The sequence below is a fragment of the Callithrix jacchus genome, chromosome 12 (assembly GCF_049354715.1).
Source record: "Callithrix jacchus isolate 240 chromosome 12, calJac240_pri, whole genome shotgun sequence".
Lineage (NCBI taxonomy): Eukaryota > Metazoa > Chordata > Mammalia > Primates > Cebidae > Callithrix > Callithrix jacchus.
In genome coordinates, this window is record NC_133513.1 from 125,231,740 (window position 1) to 125,253,153 (window position 21,414).

Below are 21,414 nucleotides of genomic sequence, written 5' to 3' on the forward strand. Positions count from 1 at the left end.
AGATTACAGCGTCTCTAGAGTCTTACTGGGTCTTGGGCATAAATCGTTTTCCTTTTTTTTTTTTTGATATACGGTAGAGGCTCATCATTCACTTCTTTTAGTTTATGTCTGGTTTTTTAACAGAGTGGACTTTTTGCCTTTGCGTGAGCTTCTTTGGGGAAAAAAAACAAATGTATGTGTATGCGCACGTGCATATCTATGTCCACTTGCAGAAAATTTCCTACTTCCAGCTGAGCACAGTGGCTCACGCCTGTAATTCAGTACTTTGGGAGGCTGAGGCAGGAGGATCGCTTGAGCCCAGGAGTTCAAGATGAGGCTGGTCAACATAGTGAGACCCTGGCACTATAAAACATTGAAAAAGATAGAGAATTTCCCACTTTTCTTGTCTGTCAGTTTGTAGTATCCAGAATGCCGTCGCTGAGCTCCCCCAACAGCCTCGGGAAGCTCTGCTCCTCTTTCTGCATATGTAGTCCATCTTCTTAGAGAAGTTTTATGTGAAGGAGTTGTGATTTCCGAAAACCCTGTGGCTGGATGTGTGTTTTGACTGTTGTGTGTCATTGTTTGAGTCCCTGCGCTGTGTGCACAGCTCTGCCAGGTGCCCCAAAGCATGAAACAGATGGCCTCGCCCAGGGCCTCACCTCTGCCCAGCCTGTAGAGGAGAGAAGTACTTGGGTGAGTAATGGTAGGAAATGAACTGGTTGCCAGGGTAGGGATGGGTTTGAAATGGGTGAACTTGCTGAGTTGGGGAAGCAAAGTGCTCACTATAGCAAGTTTGTCAAAGGCTGGGAGGAGCGGGAGTGGCCGCCATGAGTCCAGAGAGCTGCCCAGCTTGTGTCCTCCTGCTCCAGGTGGTCTCTGCTAGAAGCAGTGGCATTTTCCAATGCAGGGGGTGTCTTTGACTGGGAGACCATGGTTGTTCTTTCTTGAGTTCTTCTGTTTTTCATGAAACAAGCAGATTCATTAATGGGCAGTGAGGTGGGTGGCTGGGGCGCTGGGAGCTTGAGGGGAGAGGAAAGGTGTGAAAAAGTCATTTTGAGGAAGGGGGAGCTGTGGTCTGGAAACAACCACGGGAGGAAGGAGAAACTCTCCCTCCGGGCCCTGAGGTGCGAGGGAACAAACAGCCACCATGGAGAGGGCCTGGGGGAAGCTGCTGTCAGGGATTGCAAGTTTCCAAGCCAGAGGCTGAAGGGCGCCTTCAGAGAGGGCCGGGGATGCACATCAGAGTATGGGAGGCACAGAGCTGGTGTCGGTGAGAGTCTGGGTAACACGGACAGCTGAAGTCAGCGAGATGTAGGGACGCTGTGGTTGTTTGCTGTAGTATGGGACACTGCAGAGGGCACAGACACCAGGTGTGCAGTGCTGGCTGTCGTCCAGCTGCACAAGGAGCACATTGCCAGGACGGCAGGCCCTCCCTCCCTCCAGGGCAACGCCTACCCCCGTTGGCATGGCGCATCAGACACCCAGTTCTTGAACGTGGTTTAAATGGAATCGCACCTGAAGCACTTTGCAGTGTCTGTCTTGCTGTAACTGACCTGCAGTGTTGCGTGCGCTGGTCATTGGGTTGTTTCCATTGCGTGGTGTTCCATTGTCCCTCACTTCTCTACTGCTGACGGACGTCCCAGTTGACTCTTTTGTGAACATTCTCGTAAGTGATTCAGCGATGCACAGAGGCAGTTCTGGTGACTGTGTGTCCGGAGTGGAGTTTCTGGGTCATGGGATATGCCTGTTTTGCCTTAATGGATACTGCCTGACGGTATTCGGAGTTGCTGTACCTGTGTTTGCTCCAGGAGTGGTCTGCGAGTGCTGCTGTGGCTGTCTGGACAGGTCAGTCTCATTTCAGCCGGTGTGTGAGAGTGCGACATCGCAGTGGCTTGTACTCATCCTTCCCTGGCGGCTAGGGGACGTGGACAACAGTCTTCTGCCTGTGAGCCTAGCACTCAAGCAGAGAGCTGGTTTTCCGTCTAACCACCCCTTGGGCTGCTAGTCCACCCCAGGTCCTAGTGGCCAGGTGGAGACCGTCGGGAAGGGGCAGTGGTCTCGAGCTGCACCTGGTCTGTGGTGATGTGCCAGGAAGTGTGTTTAAATGACCCACTCCAGAGCTAGCCAATGGGGGAAGCAGAAAACAGACCTGTGAGAAGCTGTTTCATATCACGCCTGTCATGGATCCCTTTTGTTTTGTCAGTGACTCAGTGGTTCTAGGTGAGGCATTTTAAGTACTGTTTCTCTTTTGGTAATGGACTGATGGTGGTACTTGGGTATTGACAGGGTTTTTCTGGCTGGTAATGTTATCTTTATGCCTTTCAAGAGCTTCCTCCCACTGCTTTCTGAACGTTGGGCTCTGAGGCGCAGGAGAGGAAATGGGGGAACCCCTTGAAGGCTGTGGCAGTGCTCCAGCAGAGGTGGTGGGTGCTGTGGGCAGAGGCTGGCCGCACTGAAGATCCAGAGAAGTAGAGAAGTGAAATAGCCACGTTTATATTTTGTCTTGAAAAACCTAGTGGTGTTTCAAAAACTATGAAGTTAGGAAAAGTTTCAGGACCTGAGCCATGCAGCCAGCAGCCTCCAAGTGGCCAGTCCAGGCAGGGGAGATGGGTCAGGAGACATCGTCACTGGGGGCAAGAAGAGCTGAGGGCTGATCTGATGCCTTCGTGTTTAACAGACCAGTTGAAGGAAGTAGTTAGAGAAGGTGTGCACATAAAATAAAAGTAGAAGAATCATAATAAAACAAGCAACTCTGTCCTCAGCCCCAGAACTCACCCCTAGAGCTGTTTGTCTGCCTTCGTTTTGTGCGAGTGATTCGTCCAGGGTCCTTGGCGCTGGGGCCTCCGGATGCGCTTTCCAGATCTCCTGAAGACTGATGACCCAGACAGTCTTGTCATCGCCATGCACTGCCTCAGAGATCTTGGTTTCAGGCAACCCTCGGATTCCTGTGCTTCCGGCAGAGTGGCCCTGCTCTGTGGGTAACCCCCCCAGATAGGCACCAAGGAAGGAAAGCTAAGCAGAATCTTGGCACAATTAAGGCCTGAAGAATATTTCAGTTTATAGTATTACTACTCAGTTATTTCCCTTTATATAATCCTCTATATATAATATTAGTTCATAGAATGAGTGCCTAAAAAATATCTCACCACTCAGTTATTCACACACACACACACACACACACACACACACCTATATCTTAGTTCATAATGGGAGGAATGCCTGGGTGCAGAGCAGGAATTAAGGAATAAGCAGCTTACAGTTGGAGGAATGTCCAGAGCAGACACAGTGCAGAGCATGATTGAAGGGAAGAACAGTTATGCCAGGACAAGAACCCATGGCCCAGGCGGCAGCGTTAGGTATGTAAAGATACCCGCTGTGTGGCAGGCTTGGGGCGAGAGCCACTCCTCCTGATAAGGAGTTGTAGGACCCTGCTCCAGTTCTTGCGGAAGGCCGCTCTCAGACCAGTAATCCACCTTGGTGACTGTGAACTCTATCAGCTCTTGCTACTGTGCTGCTCGAAAAGCATCTTCCCATAGAACCCACTGGAAGCTGCCAGCAGGTAGCGGTAACCCTGACAGCTCTGTCACTGCTGTGTGACTTAAAGCGTCCTCCTATAAATCTTAGACGTAGCTTGCCCATAGATAGAGGTACTGTACACAGCCCACTTCCTTGCCTTGATGTCCTAATGGGAATGGACCCCTTGCTGCGCACTGTCCACCTCCCAGCCTAGGTGACCTAATGGGGGTGGACCCCTTGTTTTATTGCTCACGACCCTATCCTTAAAGATGACTTCACTCACTGCTCTGCCCCCTAACCTATACACAATAAATACTCGAGCTTCTGGACATTCAGGTCCTCGCCTGACTCCACTCAGGTGGCGTGGCCCCGAGCCCAGCTGCCTTTTCCTTATACTTCTGTGTCCTGTCTATTTCTTGGATCCTGCGCCTCATCACAGCATAAGGGACACCCCGCGATCCTTTGGGGCCCTCAGCCCTGCATTGTTCCCCACACCGGCTTCCTCCATGCCATCGTCCCTCCTGGGGCTCAGACGTGGGCGTCCCTGCCCTGCTCAGGCTCTGCTCCTGATCCTCGGAGCCTCTGCCTCCCAGCCACTGGGCAGGCTGGCAGTGCCATCGCAAGGACTGTGCTGGAGGGTCTTGTTTTCACTTGGTGTTTCATTCACTAAAACGGGAGCGGCGTGAAGACGGCTTTGTGTTGTCTTGAGGACACCCATGCCGTGCTTGGTTTGGAGCCAGTCAGATGGAGGATCAGCTTAGAAAGGGAAGCTGCTGACCTCAGCTGTGAAGTGGTCGTGGATACTGAGAGGCAGTATGCGTTTCTCAAGACCAGTCACTATTCTCTCTTCTGGGGGGGGACTTCCGTTATAGGCTCCCCTGCATCACCCGTGTCCCCTCTCTTTTACTCCTAGCAGATGAAGCTCCCTCATGCCTCATGGAAACAGTGCCGCCTGAGGGGCCATCCTCTGCCCTCCACACCTGCCCTCGGTTCTTACAGCAGCTCCCGGCCGTGCTCCATGCCGTCCTCCCCGATGTCTCCTGCTCCAGCCGTCTCTCCCTGGGGCACGTGGACGTGACTTCTAGGCCATCTTTCACAAATGCCACCCACTCTGTTTTCTCTCCCAATCCACAGCTCCTTAATCCTGCTTCCTCACAGCACACCAGTGTCCTCGTCAGCTGCCCCTCCTCTCCTGCCACGTGAGGCCATCCCACTTCTAACTCACCTGCTTAGACTGCTCACTTTTGATTCCGTGATTTCGAACCGTAAGTGCCCACCTCTTATGTGGTAACAGATGATTCCATTTTCCTGCCATCACCTTCAGCCCACATATACCCCTACACCTGTAAAAAAGAGGTTGAAAGAAATCAGTTGCAACTTTTTGTTACATAGTATTTTGTTGACAAGTAAATATTGTGTATTACTGATCTACGCCTTTTCTTTTTCACACAAGTTTTCACTTGCCTAGAGCTAATGATTGCCTGATTTTCTTATACACTTAGTTATCTGTCTTCAGAGCTTTGTTTTTAAGCACTTCAGCAGGTCTGTCAAATACCAACACATCAGCTCAGCTCTCAGCTCTTCTCTCAGACCAGCCTCCTGACCAGTGTTCCCGCCACCCTCCCGGCTGCCACGGCCACTCTGAGGCCTACTGACCGCCTGGCTTATGTCCTGAGATTCTCCTCACCATTTTTCTGGAAGTCAGATCCCTGATCTTCCTCTTGGCTTTTTCTCTCATTTTGCCAAGTTGTCTCTCCCAGCAGTTTCCTGAGAAAGCGTTTGTTTTGGCTCTTTGCTTACTTGAAAACGTTTTTACTCCCTCAAATTTAATTGAAAACTTGACTAGGTCTGGCATTTCAGGCTGAAAATTATTTTCTCCCAGAATTTTGATGGGAGATGTTTGATGTTTGAACCACCATGTTAACTGCTGCCTGTGCGATACCATCTGAATCCCTTTTCTGTGTGTCACCTGTTCATTTGCTCTGGGAGTTTTTAGAATCTTCTTTTTGTCCCTGGTGTTGATGTGCACGGCCTGGGTCTGCTGGCAGACACACAGGACCTCTGAGCCTGAGGGCGCGGCCTTGGAGGCTTCTCTTTCGCTTTCTCTGTTGTGTTTCTGGAACTGTTCAGCTGGGGAGTGGGACCCCGAAACTGATCCTCTGGTTGTCTTTTCCTTCCTCTTGTCCATCTCTTTTCTTTCTGCTCTACCCTTTGGAAGAGATCTGAGGGTTTTCATTATTACTGTCGCCCTTTGGATTTCACGTGGCACTTTCTCCTCCTGGTTCCTTCTGGAGCATATTCTTCCTCTCCTGGGGGCCCTGCTGGTGAGTGAAGAAGAGCCTGCATCTCCTGCCCTACTCACCAACAGGGGCTTGCCACGTGGGCACGCATGGTGCAGCATCCAGCATGTCTCTCCTCTCCGTCAGGCTGCGGTGATGGTAGCCCTGCTTCCCAGAGCTCTTAGGAGGCTGACTGGGGGTCAGTACAGGGATTGTGCATGGTTCGAATAGCACCAGGCTCCTGGTAGACACTCAACCAAACACTGGAGTGTAGCGGCTGGTAGTATAGCAGCTCCCTAGAACCTAAATTGAGCTTTCCTGTCTCTCTGTTCACATTCCATCTTTGTTTTGTTTTTTGTTTTTGTATTTTTTAACTGAGATGGAGTCTCACTCTGTCACCCAGACCGGAGTGCAGTGGTGTGGTTTCAGCTCACCGCAACCTCTGCCTCCCGGGTTCAAGCGATTCTCCTGCCTCAACCTCCCGAGTAGCTGGGATTACAGACACGTGCCACCACGCCTGACTAATTTTTGTACTTTTACTAGAGACGGGGTTTTGCCAGGTCGGCCAGGCTGGTCTCAAACTCCTGACCTCAGGTGATCCACCCGTCTCAGCCTCCCAAAGTGCTGGGATTACAGGCGTGAGCCCCCCTACCCCTCCCACCCCTGTGCCCGGCCCCGCCTGTCTTTGTTTTGGTGACTTCCTGAAGCTCTGCAGGTACTGAGCTGTTGTTTCTTAGTCGAGCGAAGTTGCTGTTTCTAGCTGTGGGCTTTTCAGCTGGCAGCCTCACTGTGGTTAGCCATGTCTTTGTAGAACCCAAATGTTTGAATATTGAGGCCCTTTCCCATGGGCGTGAGCATTTCAGAGGACACCCCTGGCAGCCAGTGTCTAAGGAACAAGAAACCAGAGTAGCTGTGTGCTCCTACCTGGCAGGGTGGATGGGGGGTGACCTGGGGACCAAGCAGCTCTGTAAAGACTTTCTGCATCTCTGTGCCAGCCCTTTGCTGCCCCTATTTTTGTTGAAGCTGCTCACACAGGTGTCTTCTCTGCTTTCTTCTGACACCTGGGTGGGGGCAGGAGAGAAAGGAGATGAACATACTCAAGTGTTGGGCAGGAGGTCTGAGAGGACACAGGCTGCTGCTGACACCTTGCGGGTTTGATCGTGACCCAGATGTTGAGGGGGGTTGCACAGCCAGACGGCCAGCGGCAGCAGTGCCACGGCAGTCGGAGTGTGACATCGCAGTAGAGCCTGTCTGGCTGAGAAGAGACCCGATGCCTCCATGGGACACCAGGAGGTGCCAGGCTGTGCCGTGGGCAGAAGCTCCCACTACCCCAGCAGGGAAACGGAGGCAGAAGGCAGGCATGGGGAAGTTATGGTAGCTTTAAAATGCCTAATCACTCTGGGAGGCTGAGACGGGCTGATCGCTTGAGGCCAGAGGTCTAGACAAGTCTGGTCAACATGGAAAAACCCCGTCTCTACTAAAAATACAAAAATTAGCTGAGTGTGGTGGCGCCCGCCTATAACCCCAGCCGCTCTGGAGGCTGAGACATGAGAAGCACGTGCACCCAGAAGATGGAGGTTGCAGTGAACCAAGGTGGCACCACTGCACTCCAGACTGGGCAACAGAGCGAGATTCTGTCTCAAAAAAAAACAAAGAAATACCTGACTTGGTGCCCTTCGTGCCATATTTATGCTTTAGCATCAGTTTGTTTTTTTAAAAACTGTCTCCATTGGATGAATTTGATGCTGATAATTTTAACTCTGTTGGTTTTGTGACTTTGTGTATTTAGTTTGGGTTCAGAGCTTGTCTGAGCCCTGCAGTGTTTCTCGTTTCAGGTTCACGCATGTTTGCTGAATGAAACTTCTCAGCCCTGACAGTTACGGAAGTTTCTCTTTTAAAAGACTCAGTCCATTTTAATTAAGTTTGAAAATCACTGACAGAACTAGAATACCATTAATCATGTAATTTTATACACCCTATGGGTATAAATTACATCGATTTAGACCTTTTTAATCCAATTCAGAATATTTCAGCTTCACGTAAGCAAGGTAGGTTATTTTCAGTAATTTAATAGTGATGCTTCTAAGAAGCAGCCTCATCCTCTCCCAAAGTCTGAAGATTTTTAAAAAGAAAGAAATCCCAGGCCAGGGATTCCCGTGTGAAGTCAGTGCCCCAGTTGTGCAGATGCTGGTGGAAAGCCTTTATAAACATGATTAAAACGCCTGTGCAGACCTTTGCGAGTTGCATTCTAGTATCTCCGCTTGTGGGGGACTTTCTCAAGTAGTTGCAGGTCCATTTCTGATTAGTAAGTGGGTTGTTTACAGTCGCCATTTAGTAGTTTTTTCTTCCTACTATAAAGATACTGTGGGCCCTGGGAGCGCGGAGAGTCACGGCGAGCCCATGAGTTGGTGCCCAGCAGGGGAGTGAACTTGTAGTGATCTCACTGTTCCTGAGACACCCCACACTGCAGGGTAAGGCGAGTCCCGCCATGGCTGTAGGATGAGCCCCGACCGACCCCTCCCCTCGGAGGCCTCGCCAGGCCTTGTGCTTGTCAGTCAGCACAGGACACAGGGGCACTTTAGAGAAGCCAGCTTCCTCCAGACTCTTCCTGAAAATATCAAATTTTTGTCCAAATCATAGACCTGGGTTTTTTCAATTTAATAGTCTGTCATAAATCCAGATACTCCCCTCCCAGCCCAAAGGGTTAGCCCAGGGTGCCTGAGCACTTTTGCACAGCTGAGTTTTGTTGTTCCGTCTGCCCCATGGTCTGGGTCTTTGTTGCGGTGTCAGAGATCTCAGGGGCCCCGACAGTGTCTCACTTGGTGATGTTGTCATCAATGGTGGTGACTGTCTCCAGACGATGATGACATGGAGCTTCTACTGTCCATGATACTGTAATGTACAGAAGCCAACACAAGTTACTGCATAGAACATTAAAACCTTTGTATTCCTATTGTAAACGCATCGGATTTATTTTAGAAGGTGACATTAGGTATGCATTATAAAATCAGTCAGCGTTCTTCAGGACCATGTTTTTCCTCTTTCTTGTAGCAGTGAATTTTCTAAATTTCTACCCTTTGTCCCTTCATCAAGACAGTCCAGTCTAGATAAATCCTGGTGCGGCAGGGGCCAGGCATGGAGGTGGAGTCAGACTCACACATTCATATGTGCTGGCAGGTTCTCAGCGCCAGGACCAAGAAGTGGCCACTTGGTAATTACAAGTTTGCCATGACAATTTTGCTTGATTCTGGGAGAACGTCGTGTATGTCTTATCTTTGTTTTGAGCCTTTGATTGCTGTTTTGGTGTTGTGATCCCCCTCAGACCTCCTCTGGTAAATCGCTTCTTATTCTGTTGACAGCGGACATCATTTCCACCGTTGAATTTAATTACTCTGGAGATCTTCTTGCAACAGGAGACAAGGGCGGCAGAGTTGTTATTTTTCAGCGTGAACAAGAGGTCAGTAATTTTCAGTCCGCAAACCAAATGTGACCATTCAGCCTTTCTCACGTAACTTAGAAGTGAGGAAGCAAAATTATTTTCTCATTGTCTCATTTCATTAAGCTTCAGTTCCATTGCATCAGCCATACAGAATCTCCTTTCAGGAATTATCTAAGTTCTGGCCTCAGCTGCTGAGCCCCGAGGAAGTCGCCAAGGCCTTTGTCTTTAGAGTAGGGAGGAGACTCCAGAGGGGACCACATGCAGGCTGCAGGATGGTGGTGATGTGTATTTATGTGTTTTCATTCCACGATAACTCAGGGAGCTCTCAGAAAATCCCTTCCTATGCCTGTGCAGCTGCTGGCCCGGTCCCGCTGCCCTGCCCTGCAGTGAGGTAGAAGAGTGTTCTGTGGGACACTGGCTGCGAGCAACTCTCAGCACTTCCTGCAGAGAAGTGTGGGGCTGTGTAAATTCTCTCTTCCCTTCAGGGAGAGGTGAGCAGCACTCACTCTTGCATGCCCCCTTGAAGGCTGCCTGTCCAGAGGGAAGGGAACCTTCCGAGTGGGCCTTGGAGGAGCCCACAGCTCCTGAGCACTGGCTTGTAGGTCGTAGCACTTCCTTCCCACTGATGCCTTGCCAGCCCCTCCCTCTTACTGGTGAGCCTCAGAGGCCCTAGTGAGCGAGGATCGATGATCAAGGAAGCGAGATCATTATTTGTTAGGGAAGGATTCCAGCAGGAACCTCAGGAACCTCGGTGCAGCCAGGCCTGGGGTCTGAAATACTTGTCCTGACTTTTCCTTAACAGAGTGTAAATACGGTCCCTTGCCCTTTCTGTCTCTGAGTTCCCTGACAGATGAAAGGGACAGTTTCTCGCCTCCAAAGTCTAGTCTCTGCATTTGTGTGCTGAGCTGTGGTTTAGAGGCTGGTGGGCCCTTGCTCCCCTCTTTGCAGAGCTTCTGTACACTGGAAGCACTGGCCCCGACCCCAGGACGGGGAGCCTGGAGGACTGGCCAGAACTGGAGGCGCTGGCTGCCACATGGGGAGCATGGACGGTGCTAACCGATTTCAGTTCAAAACAGAACTCTTGCAGCTTTAATTTTGATTATGTCCATGTCATTAAAGATTTCTTTTAATTCTGTTTTCTCTAATTTGAGATGGTAAGAAATCCTTTTGTGAATAATAACTATACTATCATTAATCTTGCTAAATCTTCACAGTTTGATATATTTATAATTTTGCATTCTTATCTCAGAAGTAGAATATCGCACAGTGCTACTTAAGAACCATACACCTTGGCCGGGCATGGTGGCTCATGCCTATAATCCCAGCACTTTGAATCCGCTAAAGCGGGTGGATCACCTGAGGTCAGGAGTTCGAGACCAGCCTGACCAACATGGAGAAACCCCATCTCTACTAAAAATACAAAATTAGCGAGGTGTGGTGGCGCATGCCTGTAATCCCAGCTACTTAAGAGGCTGAGGCAGGAGAATTGCTTGAACCCGGGAGGCAGAGGTTGGGGTGAGCTGAGATCACCCCACTGCACTCCAGCCCAGGCAACAAGAGCAAGACTCAGTCTCAAAAAAAAAAAAAAAGAACCAAATACTTTACCTTTTTCAAGGGAAGTAAAAAATGGGTGGTGGTGTGTACATATTACTCTTTGCAGGAGGGTTTTTTTAACAGATTGCTGAGTTGTGGCTGTCTTAATGTGAGACTTAACTTTTAGTGTCTTTAAAAAGTCTGCCTTCGTAGCCATAGCCTTATGGGAGATGCCTCATCCTTGCCTGACGGATCTTAACAGAGAAAATGGAATTTCTCTTGTTTTTGTGAACAATTACTTAACCTAAATGATTCTCAAATACAAAACAGACCCTGATAAAAGTCAGGCACCTTGTTCTAAAATACATTGGGTAGTCTAGAGATTTGAGTGTTGATTTAGGATGTATTAAGATGTATTGTTATGTGAGTGGCGGATTTTTACAGGAGCAAGTTCCTGCTGAAGCTGTTGAATAGACCTAGCAGCTGTAGCTTGATAAAGCCCAGGCAGGATTTTTTCTTTTTCTTCGTGTTTTGGTTGCCCCGTGAGAGGCTTTCATATTCCATCTACTTTTAGACCGTTTTGTCGGTTGCCACGTGTGACTCTCACTGTGGACCTGCGTGCTTCTTGTGTGGGTGAGGGTGTCAGTGCGCATTTTCGTCCATGGTCAGGGAGGCCACTGATGGAGGTGCAGGCGCTAGGAGGAGGAAGCTGCTGCCCTAAGCGACCCCGCTCCCAGTTAGAAGCTGCGGCAAGGTTCAGAGGTGTCAGCGTGGGCATCTTCAAGTGGATGGGGCGTGGAGGATTCTGAGGGATAGTGAGTGCCCCACCAGACTGTGGAAGGTGCAGGCCTTAGGTAAGGAATCGGGTCCATGGGGCCCTGGTGGGAGGTCCTGGCTGTGCCAAAAGCGAGGCAGGAAGCACCTTAGCACCTTGAGTTTCAAGTTTTTCTTGTTTTTCTGTGCACATTACGTCTTACAGGGAAGCCCGGCTGGTAAAACTAAGGCACACAGAATTTATGTAAGGCTGTGGCTCTGTAGCCCCCTGCCCTCCAGGCTCAGCTCTGGCCCCAGGAGTCACGTTACATCAGAAATCAGCATGTCCAAAAAGAGAGTGTGCTTTCTTCATCCTCCTTTTCCTATTTGTTACTCTCCTGCTCTCTCCTGCCTCCGTCCCAGCAAGGCTTCCTCGAGAATTCCTCTCCCTAGACCCAGTGGAACGCCGCGAGGGTGCAGAGTGTTGGAGAAGGCTGAGGGGTCACTGGGGTGGGAGCTGGGACCAGTTGGTGGCAGAGACGAGCCTGCAGCCCAAGGACAGTTCTCGTGCTGGCGCTTGGGAGGAAGCCAGGGCAGCACAGGCAGCACGCTGACTTGCACATTGTGCCTTTTTGCTTATAGGCCGCAGTTTTTTCTTGGTAGATGAATGTCTTAGGAATAGGACTAATTTGGTTATATACTTTTCTTTTTAAATAATTTGGTTCCATTTTTCTCCCTCGCAATAGAACTGTCTGTTGAAGTGCTGTGCTTCTGTAAAGAGGGGTAGGCGTGGGTCCAAGGAGAGCAGTTTAAACATCCGCCCTGTGCGGCCCACGTGGGACCGTCCAGCCCTGAGAAGCTCAGCTCCTGCCCGTGGAGGCTTCAGTTGAAGGAATGCACCGTACATCAGACTCAATGCAGTGGAGAGCTGTGGGGAGCCTCTTGGGATGACTTCTCCTAATAGAAGGAACATCTGTCTAGACTTAAAAGTTCGTTTAGTTCAGTTTCTTGAGCATATGTACTCAAGTGTCAAACATCTAAGATACTAGTTACTGGCTGTAGAGCAAGAATGAAAATACTGGCATCCTTGATTTTTGAATTACGGAATAATTAATAGAAAATTTCCTTTGGGCATATAGAGATTCAGAGGTTAATAGAGATGCACCTGCAAGCCCACCACCCAGAGGTTATGCCTTCATCAAAGGAAAGAGAACGCTGGGATCCAGATGAAGCTTCTGTCCCCTCCCCCATCTCGTTCTGCCACTTTTCTCCCAGTCTTTCTCACTCTCCCTCCAGCTTCCCAGAGCTGCTCATTCATTTGAAGATGGTGTATATCTTCCTAAGCATGTTCCTCCACTTCTCTAACAGTTGTTTTGTGTGTGTGAAAAACGGATGTAAGCAGCACTCACTGTGGGCGTCTGTACCGCCTGCCGCACTACGCAGCTGTGCCATCGTCCGTGCTAGCTCGTCACCTCCACGGCTGCATGGTGGCCCTGCACGGTTGCATGGTGGCCCTGCACTGTTTCCCTTCTCTAGCTGGTATGTGTGTGGCGTCTGGTTCACTCCCACCATGATGGGGCTGCCACATCGTTGTGTCACGCTCCTCAGGCACGTGCTGGCTCTCCTCTAGGGCAGACTCAGCAGATGCTTCCCCCCAGGGCCAGGTTGCAAACATTTTTGCCTCTGCAGCTCATAGCGGCCTTTTCACAGCCACTCACCTCTACCCAGATCGTGCAGCGGCTGCCAGAGACAGTGTGTGTGTCCCACTAAAACCTGCTCTAGATTCAGACCCGCAAGTTGAATAGAAGAGCGGGAATGTCCTTTCTGTTTTGTTTTTTTTCCAATAAATTGCTGCTGAGTTTCATCTGTTAGAGATTTTTTTTTGAGCCAGGATTTTAGAATTAAAAGCCTGTGATCCTTTGATGTTCCAGTTCAGTGTTAAAGTCTCCTCTTCACTGTACTTTGTTCATTAAAACAGCTCTCATGTCTCCTTGCAGAATAAAAGCCGCCCTCATTCTAGGGGAGAATATAATGTTTACAGTACCTTTCAAAGTCACGAACCAGAGTTTGACTATTTGAAAAGTCTAGAAATTGAGGAAAAAATTAATAAAATTAGGTGGTTACCACAACAGAATGCTGCTCATTTTCTACTCTCTACAAATGGTAAGAATTGTTTTCTAAGTGGCTGTTTGATTTAGTGTTTTATTTTTAATTTTCTGTGTGTAGAGTCCATTTTATTTTAAAAGTTATTCCTGCTTTAAATCTGGGGGCAGGGGGATAAATTATTATCTAGGGTAGCAAGTGAAAGGTTGAAATTGAGAGTATGCAACAAAAAGACACATTGTGTCTGCATGGCTCCACAGCTGTGGCAAACAGGGTGTCCGTGGGGATGCTCACCAGAGACCCAGCAGCTTATCAGCCAGCGCAGGGCCACACCGCTTTCTGATGTGATACTCAAACAGTAGTGATGCATGTTACAGTTTTTCTTTTCATATGGAGAATGAGGTTTTTATTTTCAGATAAAACTATAAAATTATGGAAAATAAGTGAACGGGATAAAAGAGCAGAAGGTTATAACTTGAAAGATGAAGATGGAAGACTTCGAGATCCGTTTAGAATCACAGCACTACGGGTATACGTTGCCTTTTCCTATCCAATGCTTTTCAGAAATTAAGAATATCGTTTGTGTCCGCTGTTCAGAGAATACTGTGCAGTGGAATACTGTGAGATCTACTTTCTTGATTCATGAACCTTATTTGTACTCATGTGTATGTGTTTAAAGCAAGAGATTTCTCCTATTTTCACAAAGGCAAAAAGTCACACGTGGTCCTTAGAAAATACAGCAATACTAAGGGGAAACTCTCATTTAATTCTACAGCAGAAATCTTGGTGGGCATACCAACCACCCTTCTCTCTGAAGGCCGAAGTTCAGAACACTTCACAGGTGAAATAGCATACCTTGCAAATTTAAAGATAAACTGTGGACCACCAAGACACCTTGGTGATGGTTCTCGTGGAATTTCTTTGGGGTTGACATAGGCAGTTGCTGGTAGTTCAGAACTCTTCCCCTGTCCATCCATGAGCATCATTACTTTTTAATTGTTAAACTCTTTGCTCCATTGTTGGTACGTCTCCGCCCCCACCACCATACAGTATGAAATGAGCATAATCAGTTCTGCTGCCTAGATTTTTTCATATTTTAACATCTATGAAATCGGGTAAAACTTAAAACCTTGGTCTTATGATTGACTGGTGCTGCACACCACTGATGGTGTCTTAAATTAGATGGAACATGGTGAAGGGTGTCAGGCAGACTGGACTCAAGCCCAGGTGTGTCTTGGTGAGAAACCAGTACCTGTGCAGAGGTGTGTCCCTGGAAGGAAACCCTGCCTGGTCCCAAGGGAGTGCCATTATTCGATTTGAAAACCATTGGTTGATTAGTTAATTGGTTGGGGTGGTTTGTTGGTTAATCGATTGAGTGGTTTGGTTGGGGTAGGTGGGTGTGTTGGTTGGTTGGTTAATAGGTTGGGTGGTTGGTTAATCGGTTGGGTGGTTGGTTGAGTGGTTTGGTTGGGGTAGGTGGGTGTGTTGGTTGGTTGGTTAATAGGTTGGGTGGTTGGTTAATCGGTTGGGTGGTTGGTTGAGTGGTTTGGTTGGGGTAGGTGGGTGGGTTGGTTGGTTGGTTAATAGGTTGGGTGGTTGGTTAATCGGTTGGGTGGTTGGTTGAGTGGTTTGGTTGGGGTAGGTGGGTGGGTTGGTTGGTTGGTTAATAGGTTGGGTGGTTGGTTAATCGGTTGGGTGGTTGGTTGAGTGGTTTGGTTGGGGTAGGTGAGTGGGTTGGTTGGTTGGTTAATAGGTTGGGTGGTTGGTTAATCAGTTGGGTGGTTGGTTGAGTGATTTGGTTGGGGTGGGTGGGTGGGTTGGTTAGTTGGTTAATGGTTGGGTGGGTGGTTGGGGTGGTTGGTTGGCTGGCTTTTAATGAGATTTCAGCCCCATTACACTATTGTTTATCAAGTGAAGACCGAGTGAGCAAGCCCATTCCACATTAGTCTTTGGAAGTGCCACACAGAAGGCCGCTGCTAACACACGTGCCCCTAGGAATGATGCTGGGTCTGTTCTGGTGCCATTTCTCCAGCTTTGCTGTGCAGGGCGGGTGCACCTGGGGTTAGGCACTCTCCAGGAGGAGTGTCCTCAGACCTGTCACATCCATACTACCGCTGTATTTCCTGAGTTCATCAAAGCTGGGAAGGGCTGTGGCATTTGCTGAAAATCTAGCTTATAGGGTCCTAATTTGAACCAGGATGTTTTCATCTAAATTGTGGGTGACGTCTGTCACACAGGACCGCTGCTCTTGCGTCCGTGGATTAGTGTATATTGTTCTTAGTGATAGTGACAGTAGCTATGCAGTTCCATCATGAAACTGCTAATCCTAAATGAGAAGTGAGATAGACACCCCGAGGGCGGGCACTGATTCTAAACTGGAAGTGATGGGACCCCAAGGGCGGGCACTGATTCTAAACTGGAAGTGATGGGACCCTGAGGGTGGGCACTGATTCTAAACTGGAAGTGATGGGACCCCGAGGGCGGGCACTGATTCTAAACTGGAGGTAGGTGATGGGACCCCGAGGGCGGGCACTGATTCTAAACTGGTAGTGATGGGACCCCAAGGGCGGGCACTGATTCTAAACTGGAGGTAGGTGATGGGACCCTGAGGGTGGGCACTGATTCTAAACTGGAAGTGATGGGACCCCGAGGGCAGGCACTGATTCTAAACTGGTAGTGATGGGACCCCAAGGGCGGGCACTGATTCTAAACTGGTAGTGATGGGACCCCGAGGGCGGGCACTGATTCTAAACTGGAAGTGATGGGACCCCAAGGGCGGGCACTTGACCTGCTCCAGCCTTGTCCATCTCTGCAGCCAGCAGCACCTCCCACCATCTCCCACGGGGTACATGTGCACAACCCACCCTCAGAAACCCCTGTTCCTCCTGATGGGACCCCGCCACCACCCTCAAGCTCACGTGCTTGTTTTGAGAAAACAGTAGGCCTTTATTAGGCCCAGTCTTGGTTTTATTTAAGGCTGCTTTTGTAGGTTTCGCCTAAATAAAACAGGTATAATAGGTGGCCCTACTGAAGGCATGTGAGAAGTGTAGTTATTTCATTAGTCAGTACTCGGAGAAGAGACCACAGACTACATAATTCTCTACATTGACTTAGGTCAGTATTTGAGATCTTACAGTTCAGAGTGGGCTGTTAATGCATTCTAACCCTAACTGGGGAAGAGTCAGAAATGTTGCTGCTTTTAAATTTTTTGTCTAAATCATTTTAGTGCCAGGAAAGGGATGTAATTAAAAGAAGGAGTCTTGGCCAGGCGCGGGGGCTCATACCTGTAATCCCAGCACTTTGTGAGGCTGAGATGGGAGGGTCACTTGAGCCCCGAAGTTCAAGACCAGCCTGGGCAACATAGCAAGACCCCATCTCTAAAAATGAAAACATATTATTTTGTATGTAAATGAAATTTTTTTTAAATAAAGGAAGGAATCTTTGTAAGTATCGTGTGTTTTGATTAATTGGAGGTTTGTTAGAGGATTGTGGCAGGTGTGTGTTTTTAAGCCTGGTAGACCTGACCCTTTCTCTAGAGACTCGAAGGGTGTGGTCAGCACTAACTGTGTTAAAATCAGGGAAGTCTCACTGTACATACTGTTTCAAGTTTATTTTCTATAAAATCAGCCAGACAAGACTCAGCTGAGAGATTTTTTTCCCCTAAGCTTTCACGGTTCTTCCTTTTGGTTTCTAATTACAAGAATAACTAAAGATCCTATCATTAATTTTTTTGTTTTGATTTTAAAGCTTATGCTTTTCTTCCAGCTGGATGTTAGTGAGATGCAGGCCCTTTTCCTTTTTTCACGTGTGATGCTATTCCTCGTGCCTGAGCTCTCGCCTCTGACCACAGGCGCCCTCCGGCCAGCACCCTCTTCTCTGTCCTTTCCATTTCAGTGTGATTGGAAATGGACTTTCCCAGCACTCAACACAGAAATGGGTACGGGAGGTACCTTTTACTTGTTTTAACCACAAATGAAGTATAATATATAATACATACCCCATAATAATACATGTGCCCCATAAGTGACCAGCTCCATTTGACTGGACATGCCCATATAGCCAGCCCCAGACTGAGACATGGAACATCCTCAGCTCCCCAGGGCCCTCCTGTGCACCCTCCTGTGCAGTCCCTGGAGCCGGCAGAGGCTTGTGGGGTTTGCTCCGAGAAGCATACTCCTGGTGCAGTGAGGGAGGGTTTGTGCATCCGGCTGCAAGGAGAGGACAAAGGGAGGGGAAGACTTTGCTGTCCAGCGTCTCAGTGTGGCCACTGGAGGACACACGAGAGGGAGCGAGCGCAGGCCTCAGCGCCCGGGCAGCTTGTTAGCCTGCCAGCTTTTTATTCAGCAGGAACATGTCAGCCTCAGCAATGGAAGCAAGGGGGAAGACTTGGAATAGAGTATTCCATTTTGTAGCCTATTTTCATAACTGCTAAGTGGTTACTTAGAGGTATTGCCTGTACGCAGTTCTTACTTAGCCATGGACGCAAACTTGTCCTCCTCTGTTATCTACTGTAAGTGTTTTAATTCTATGCCACTGCGATCTTTGTTTTGAATTCCTGTTTCCTTCCATTTTTAGGTCCCAATATTGAAGCCCATGGATCTAATGGTAGAAGCGAGTCCACGGCGAATTTTTGCAAATGCTCACACATATCATATAAATTCCATTTCAGTAAATAGTGATCATGAAACGTATCTTTCTGCAGATGACCTGAGAATTAATTTATGGCACTTAGAAATCACAGATAGAAGCTTTAGTATCCTTCCTCAGAGGGACACTGGCATCTTCCTTGAGGCTGCTCTTTAGATGGTGATTTCTCTTGTTCTTTACACGCCTGTATCTGAGTCTAGTCTCGTAAATGTCATTGCTGCACAGTGGCCTGCGATGTAAGTTCTCTGTGAATTGAAACATTTGTTCCTAAAAATACGGATTTCCTTCTACGTTTGGAAACAGTTCTCTGAAGTCCACTGCCTGCCTGGTTTAATCAGAGATAGTTTTAAATAGGCTGCATTTGAAAAACCAACATTACTTGTTCTTTTTTTATTTATTTTTTTTCCTGAATTTGCTGATGGATGATAGAAAATATTGGCTTAGGTTAGAGTGGCATTTAATCACCCATCTGAGCAGCAGCTTCCGGGAGAACCCGTGTTCTCCTGAGGCTGTGCATGGTCTGGGGGTCCTCGCCATCCTCACGTGGGCTCCTTTCTAGCTAGCAGCCAGGGAGCAGGGGGCATGTTTTGTCTGCAGCCTCTCCCGGGGCCCTGCCATCCAATGCGTCCCTCTGCTGTCCCGTGGCTTGAGCTGGGGTTCCACATCGTGTGTTGATTTTCTTAGTAGTTTCAGCTAAAAGGGTGAGGCTGGCCCTGCTGTCTGAATTGGCCCACCGCTGAATTCTGCCCTGTATTTTTCTCAGTTGGAGGATTTCTGTATAGGGTAGCCTGCTATGTTGCCTTTGCTCTAACTACACAGAACAAGCTCTTAATGTCAGGTCATTAGAAAAGCAGCGTCTTTTGGAATTCGGCGGTATTCTTGTGTCTGTAATTACGTGTGGGAGTGTGGGATTCTCCCCGGTGGTGCTCGCTTGCTTTTCCTGTCTACATGATTAAGAAGTATGTACTGTCTTGCCATCAGAGGGTTTCCGTAGAACATTAATAACTGCAGCGGGATGAAAGCGGTATTCGCGTGTCTGCGTCTCCCCCAGGTCGGGGTGTTGCTGTAGTCTGGTGAGGATGCTCATCCCAATCCTCTTAGCATGAGCTCCTCTGGAGTTCAGGAGGTGTCATCGGCCTTCTTTATAGCTAATCTCCTAAACCTCACTGGGCGGATTCCTTTGCGTCCTGTTTCATGGGACTGCACTGACTAATTAACAGTCAGCTGAGCTGAGCTGAGCACTGAGCACTGTCCTTAACCACGCGCTCCAGACATCGTGGACATCAAGCCTGCGAACATGGAGGAGCTGACGGAAGTCATCACTGCTGCCGAGTTCCACCCGCACCAGTGCAACGTGTTTGTCTACAGCAGCAGCAAAGGCACCATCCGGCTCTGCGACATGCGCTCCTCAGCCCTGTGTGACCGACACTCCAAGTGTAAGTGCCTGGCGGCTCACTCTGTCACTCAGGCTAGAGTGCAATGGCGCAATCTCAACTCACTGCAACCTCTGCCTCCGGGGTTCAAGTAGTTCTCCTGCCTCAGCCTCCTAAGTAGCTGACATTACAGGCATCTGCCACCACACCCGGGTAATTTTTGTATTTTTAGTAGAGATGGGGTTTCACCATGTTGTCCAGGCTGGTCTTGAACTCCTGACCTCAGGCGATCCACTCGCCGTGGCCTCCCAAAGTGCTGGGATTATAGGGTGACCCCCCCCCCGCGCCCAGCTGTGCCTGGCATCTTTTAAAGCATCTCCTTTAGATCTTCTTGTTCTTCAGAGGTTGACTCACCTCCAAAGACTTGGAGGGTTCTTCCTGTTCCCCAAGCACCTTTGCGCCTGGGGAGCCCTCCCTTGCTGGGGCCGTCCAAGCGTGGCTGTGTCAGAGGCTGCTGCTACTAACTGGAAGTCGAGGTCATGCTTCCCACGGGCTTGTGGCTGTAGGGTGAGTGCTTTGGTACCACCAAGAAGTGGGGTCACTTCTGCCCAGAGCCTGGGTGTCTCCTCAGTGGCTGCCAGAGCCCCTCATTGCCTCTGCCTCTGTGCGTGAGACCTGGGCCGAGGCCGCCAGCACACGGGCTTGTTCCCAGCTGTTGGAATGAGCTCTGTTCCTGTTGAGCTTTGCTGAATTGGAAGCCACTTCCCTGAACTGAAAGGCTAGTATTTTAATGCACTGAGCTTTCAAGGTCCTTCTAGGTGAGGGAGCTTTTGTTTTTGTTTTTATTTTTACCCATAAAGAATGGGCTCGACTGGATACAGCGCTGTAGTCAGCATGCTCCAGTGTCCTGAAACGTTGCCAACTCTGCCCCCAGTGCCAGCAGGTGGCCCGTGCCCAGTGACAGTTCCTCTGATGGCAAAGCCGCCAGTCAGTCCCACCAGACTATGCTCAGCAGCCTTTCTAACTGTTCTTTCCTGAAGTTGAAGTGTCTTTTTAAGAATTCCGTATTCCTATTAGAATTCCTGTGATGAAGATAAGCATTTTATAGCATTTAGCCTTATCTTAAGCATAACATTCTTGAGTAAGTAATTTCAGATTCCAGAAGTTCTGTTTGTCATCAGAGTGTTTGTCCTTCGAGTGAATGCTTAGTGTCAGCATCGCTGGTTTCAAGTTAACTTCAAATGTAAAGCCAACAATTACAGGTTCCTACATCAAGGAAAAGGAAAAAAAAACCTAAAGCAGCTTGAAATAAAGGAAGTATAAGCAGGTACAGTGGCGCATACCTGTGGTTCCAGCTACTCTGGAGGCTGAGATGGGAGGATCACTTGAGCCCAGGAGTTTTGAGACCAACCTGGGCAACATAGTGAGATCTTGTCTCTTTTAAAAACAAAAAGGGAAGCACATATCCCCTGGCTTCAAGTTTACTAACCCTTAGGGCATATGACCGCATACTAGGGCAGTCAGTGTCCCGTGGGGCGCCTCACTCTGCCACAGGTGCAGGTGGAGGGAACTCTCTCCACTTACTGCAGAGAAAGCGGGGTCTGCCAAGGAAGTGTTCAAGTCATTCTGAAAACAGGAACTCAGTTTTGTCACAGTAGAGCTTGACTGTTCAGGATTGGAGGCAGACTTGCTGGCTGGCTTTGACCAGTGGGACCATCATGGTGGTTAAAATCTAGACCGCAGCGTTGCTGGTCAAGGTGGTCACTCAGGCAGACCCACAAGCTGTCAGCCC

General features: G+C 48.9%; 1 protein-coding gene across 19 annotated transcripts in view; it reads left to right on the forward strand.

Moving 5' to 3' along the window:
* The window catches only part of PPP2R2D (protein phosphatase 2 regulatory subunit Bdelta), a 60,968-nt gene that overhangs the window by 30,596 nt on the left and 8,958 nt on the right, over positions 1 to 21,414 (forward strand). For 2 of the 19 annotated variants that reach the window (XM_078346796.1, XM_078346790.1), the window contains exons 2-7: positions 9,134 to 9,231; positions 13,497 to 13,662; positions 14,019 to 14,131; positions 14,378 to 14,443; positions 18,178 to 18,355; positions 19,521 to 19,685. In XM_078346796.1, the coding sequence (XP_078202922.1) occupies positions 18,196 to 18,355; positions 19,521 to 19,685 (325 nt within the window). In that variant the 5' untranslated portion in view covers positions 9,134 to 9,231; positions 13,497 to 13,662; positions 14,019 to 14,131; positions 14,378 to 14,443; positions 18,178 to 18,195. Of the gene's footprint in view, positions 1 to 4,629; positions 4,761 to 8,830; positions 8,986 to 9,133; positions 9,232 to 12,245; positions 12,489 to 13,496; positions 13,663 to 14,018; positions 14,132 to 14,377; positions 14,444 to 17,367; positions 17,540 to 18,177; positions 18,356 to 19,520; positions 19,686 to 21,414 lie in introns of those variants that run through there. The other 17 variants (XM_078346789.1, XM_078346791.1, XM_078346799.1 and 14 more) reach the window with 17 other exon arrangements.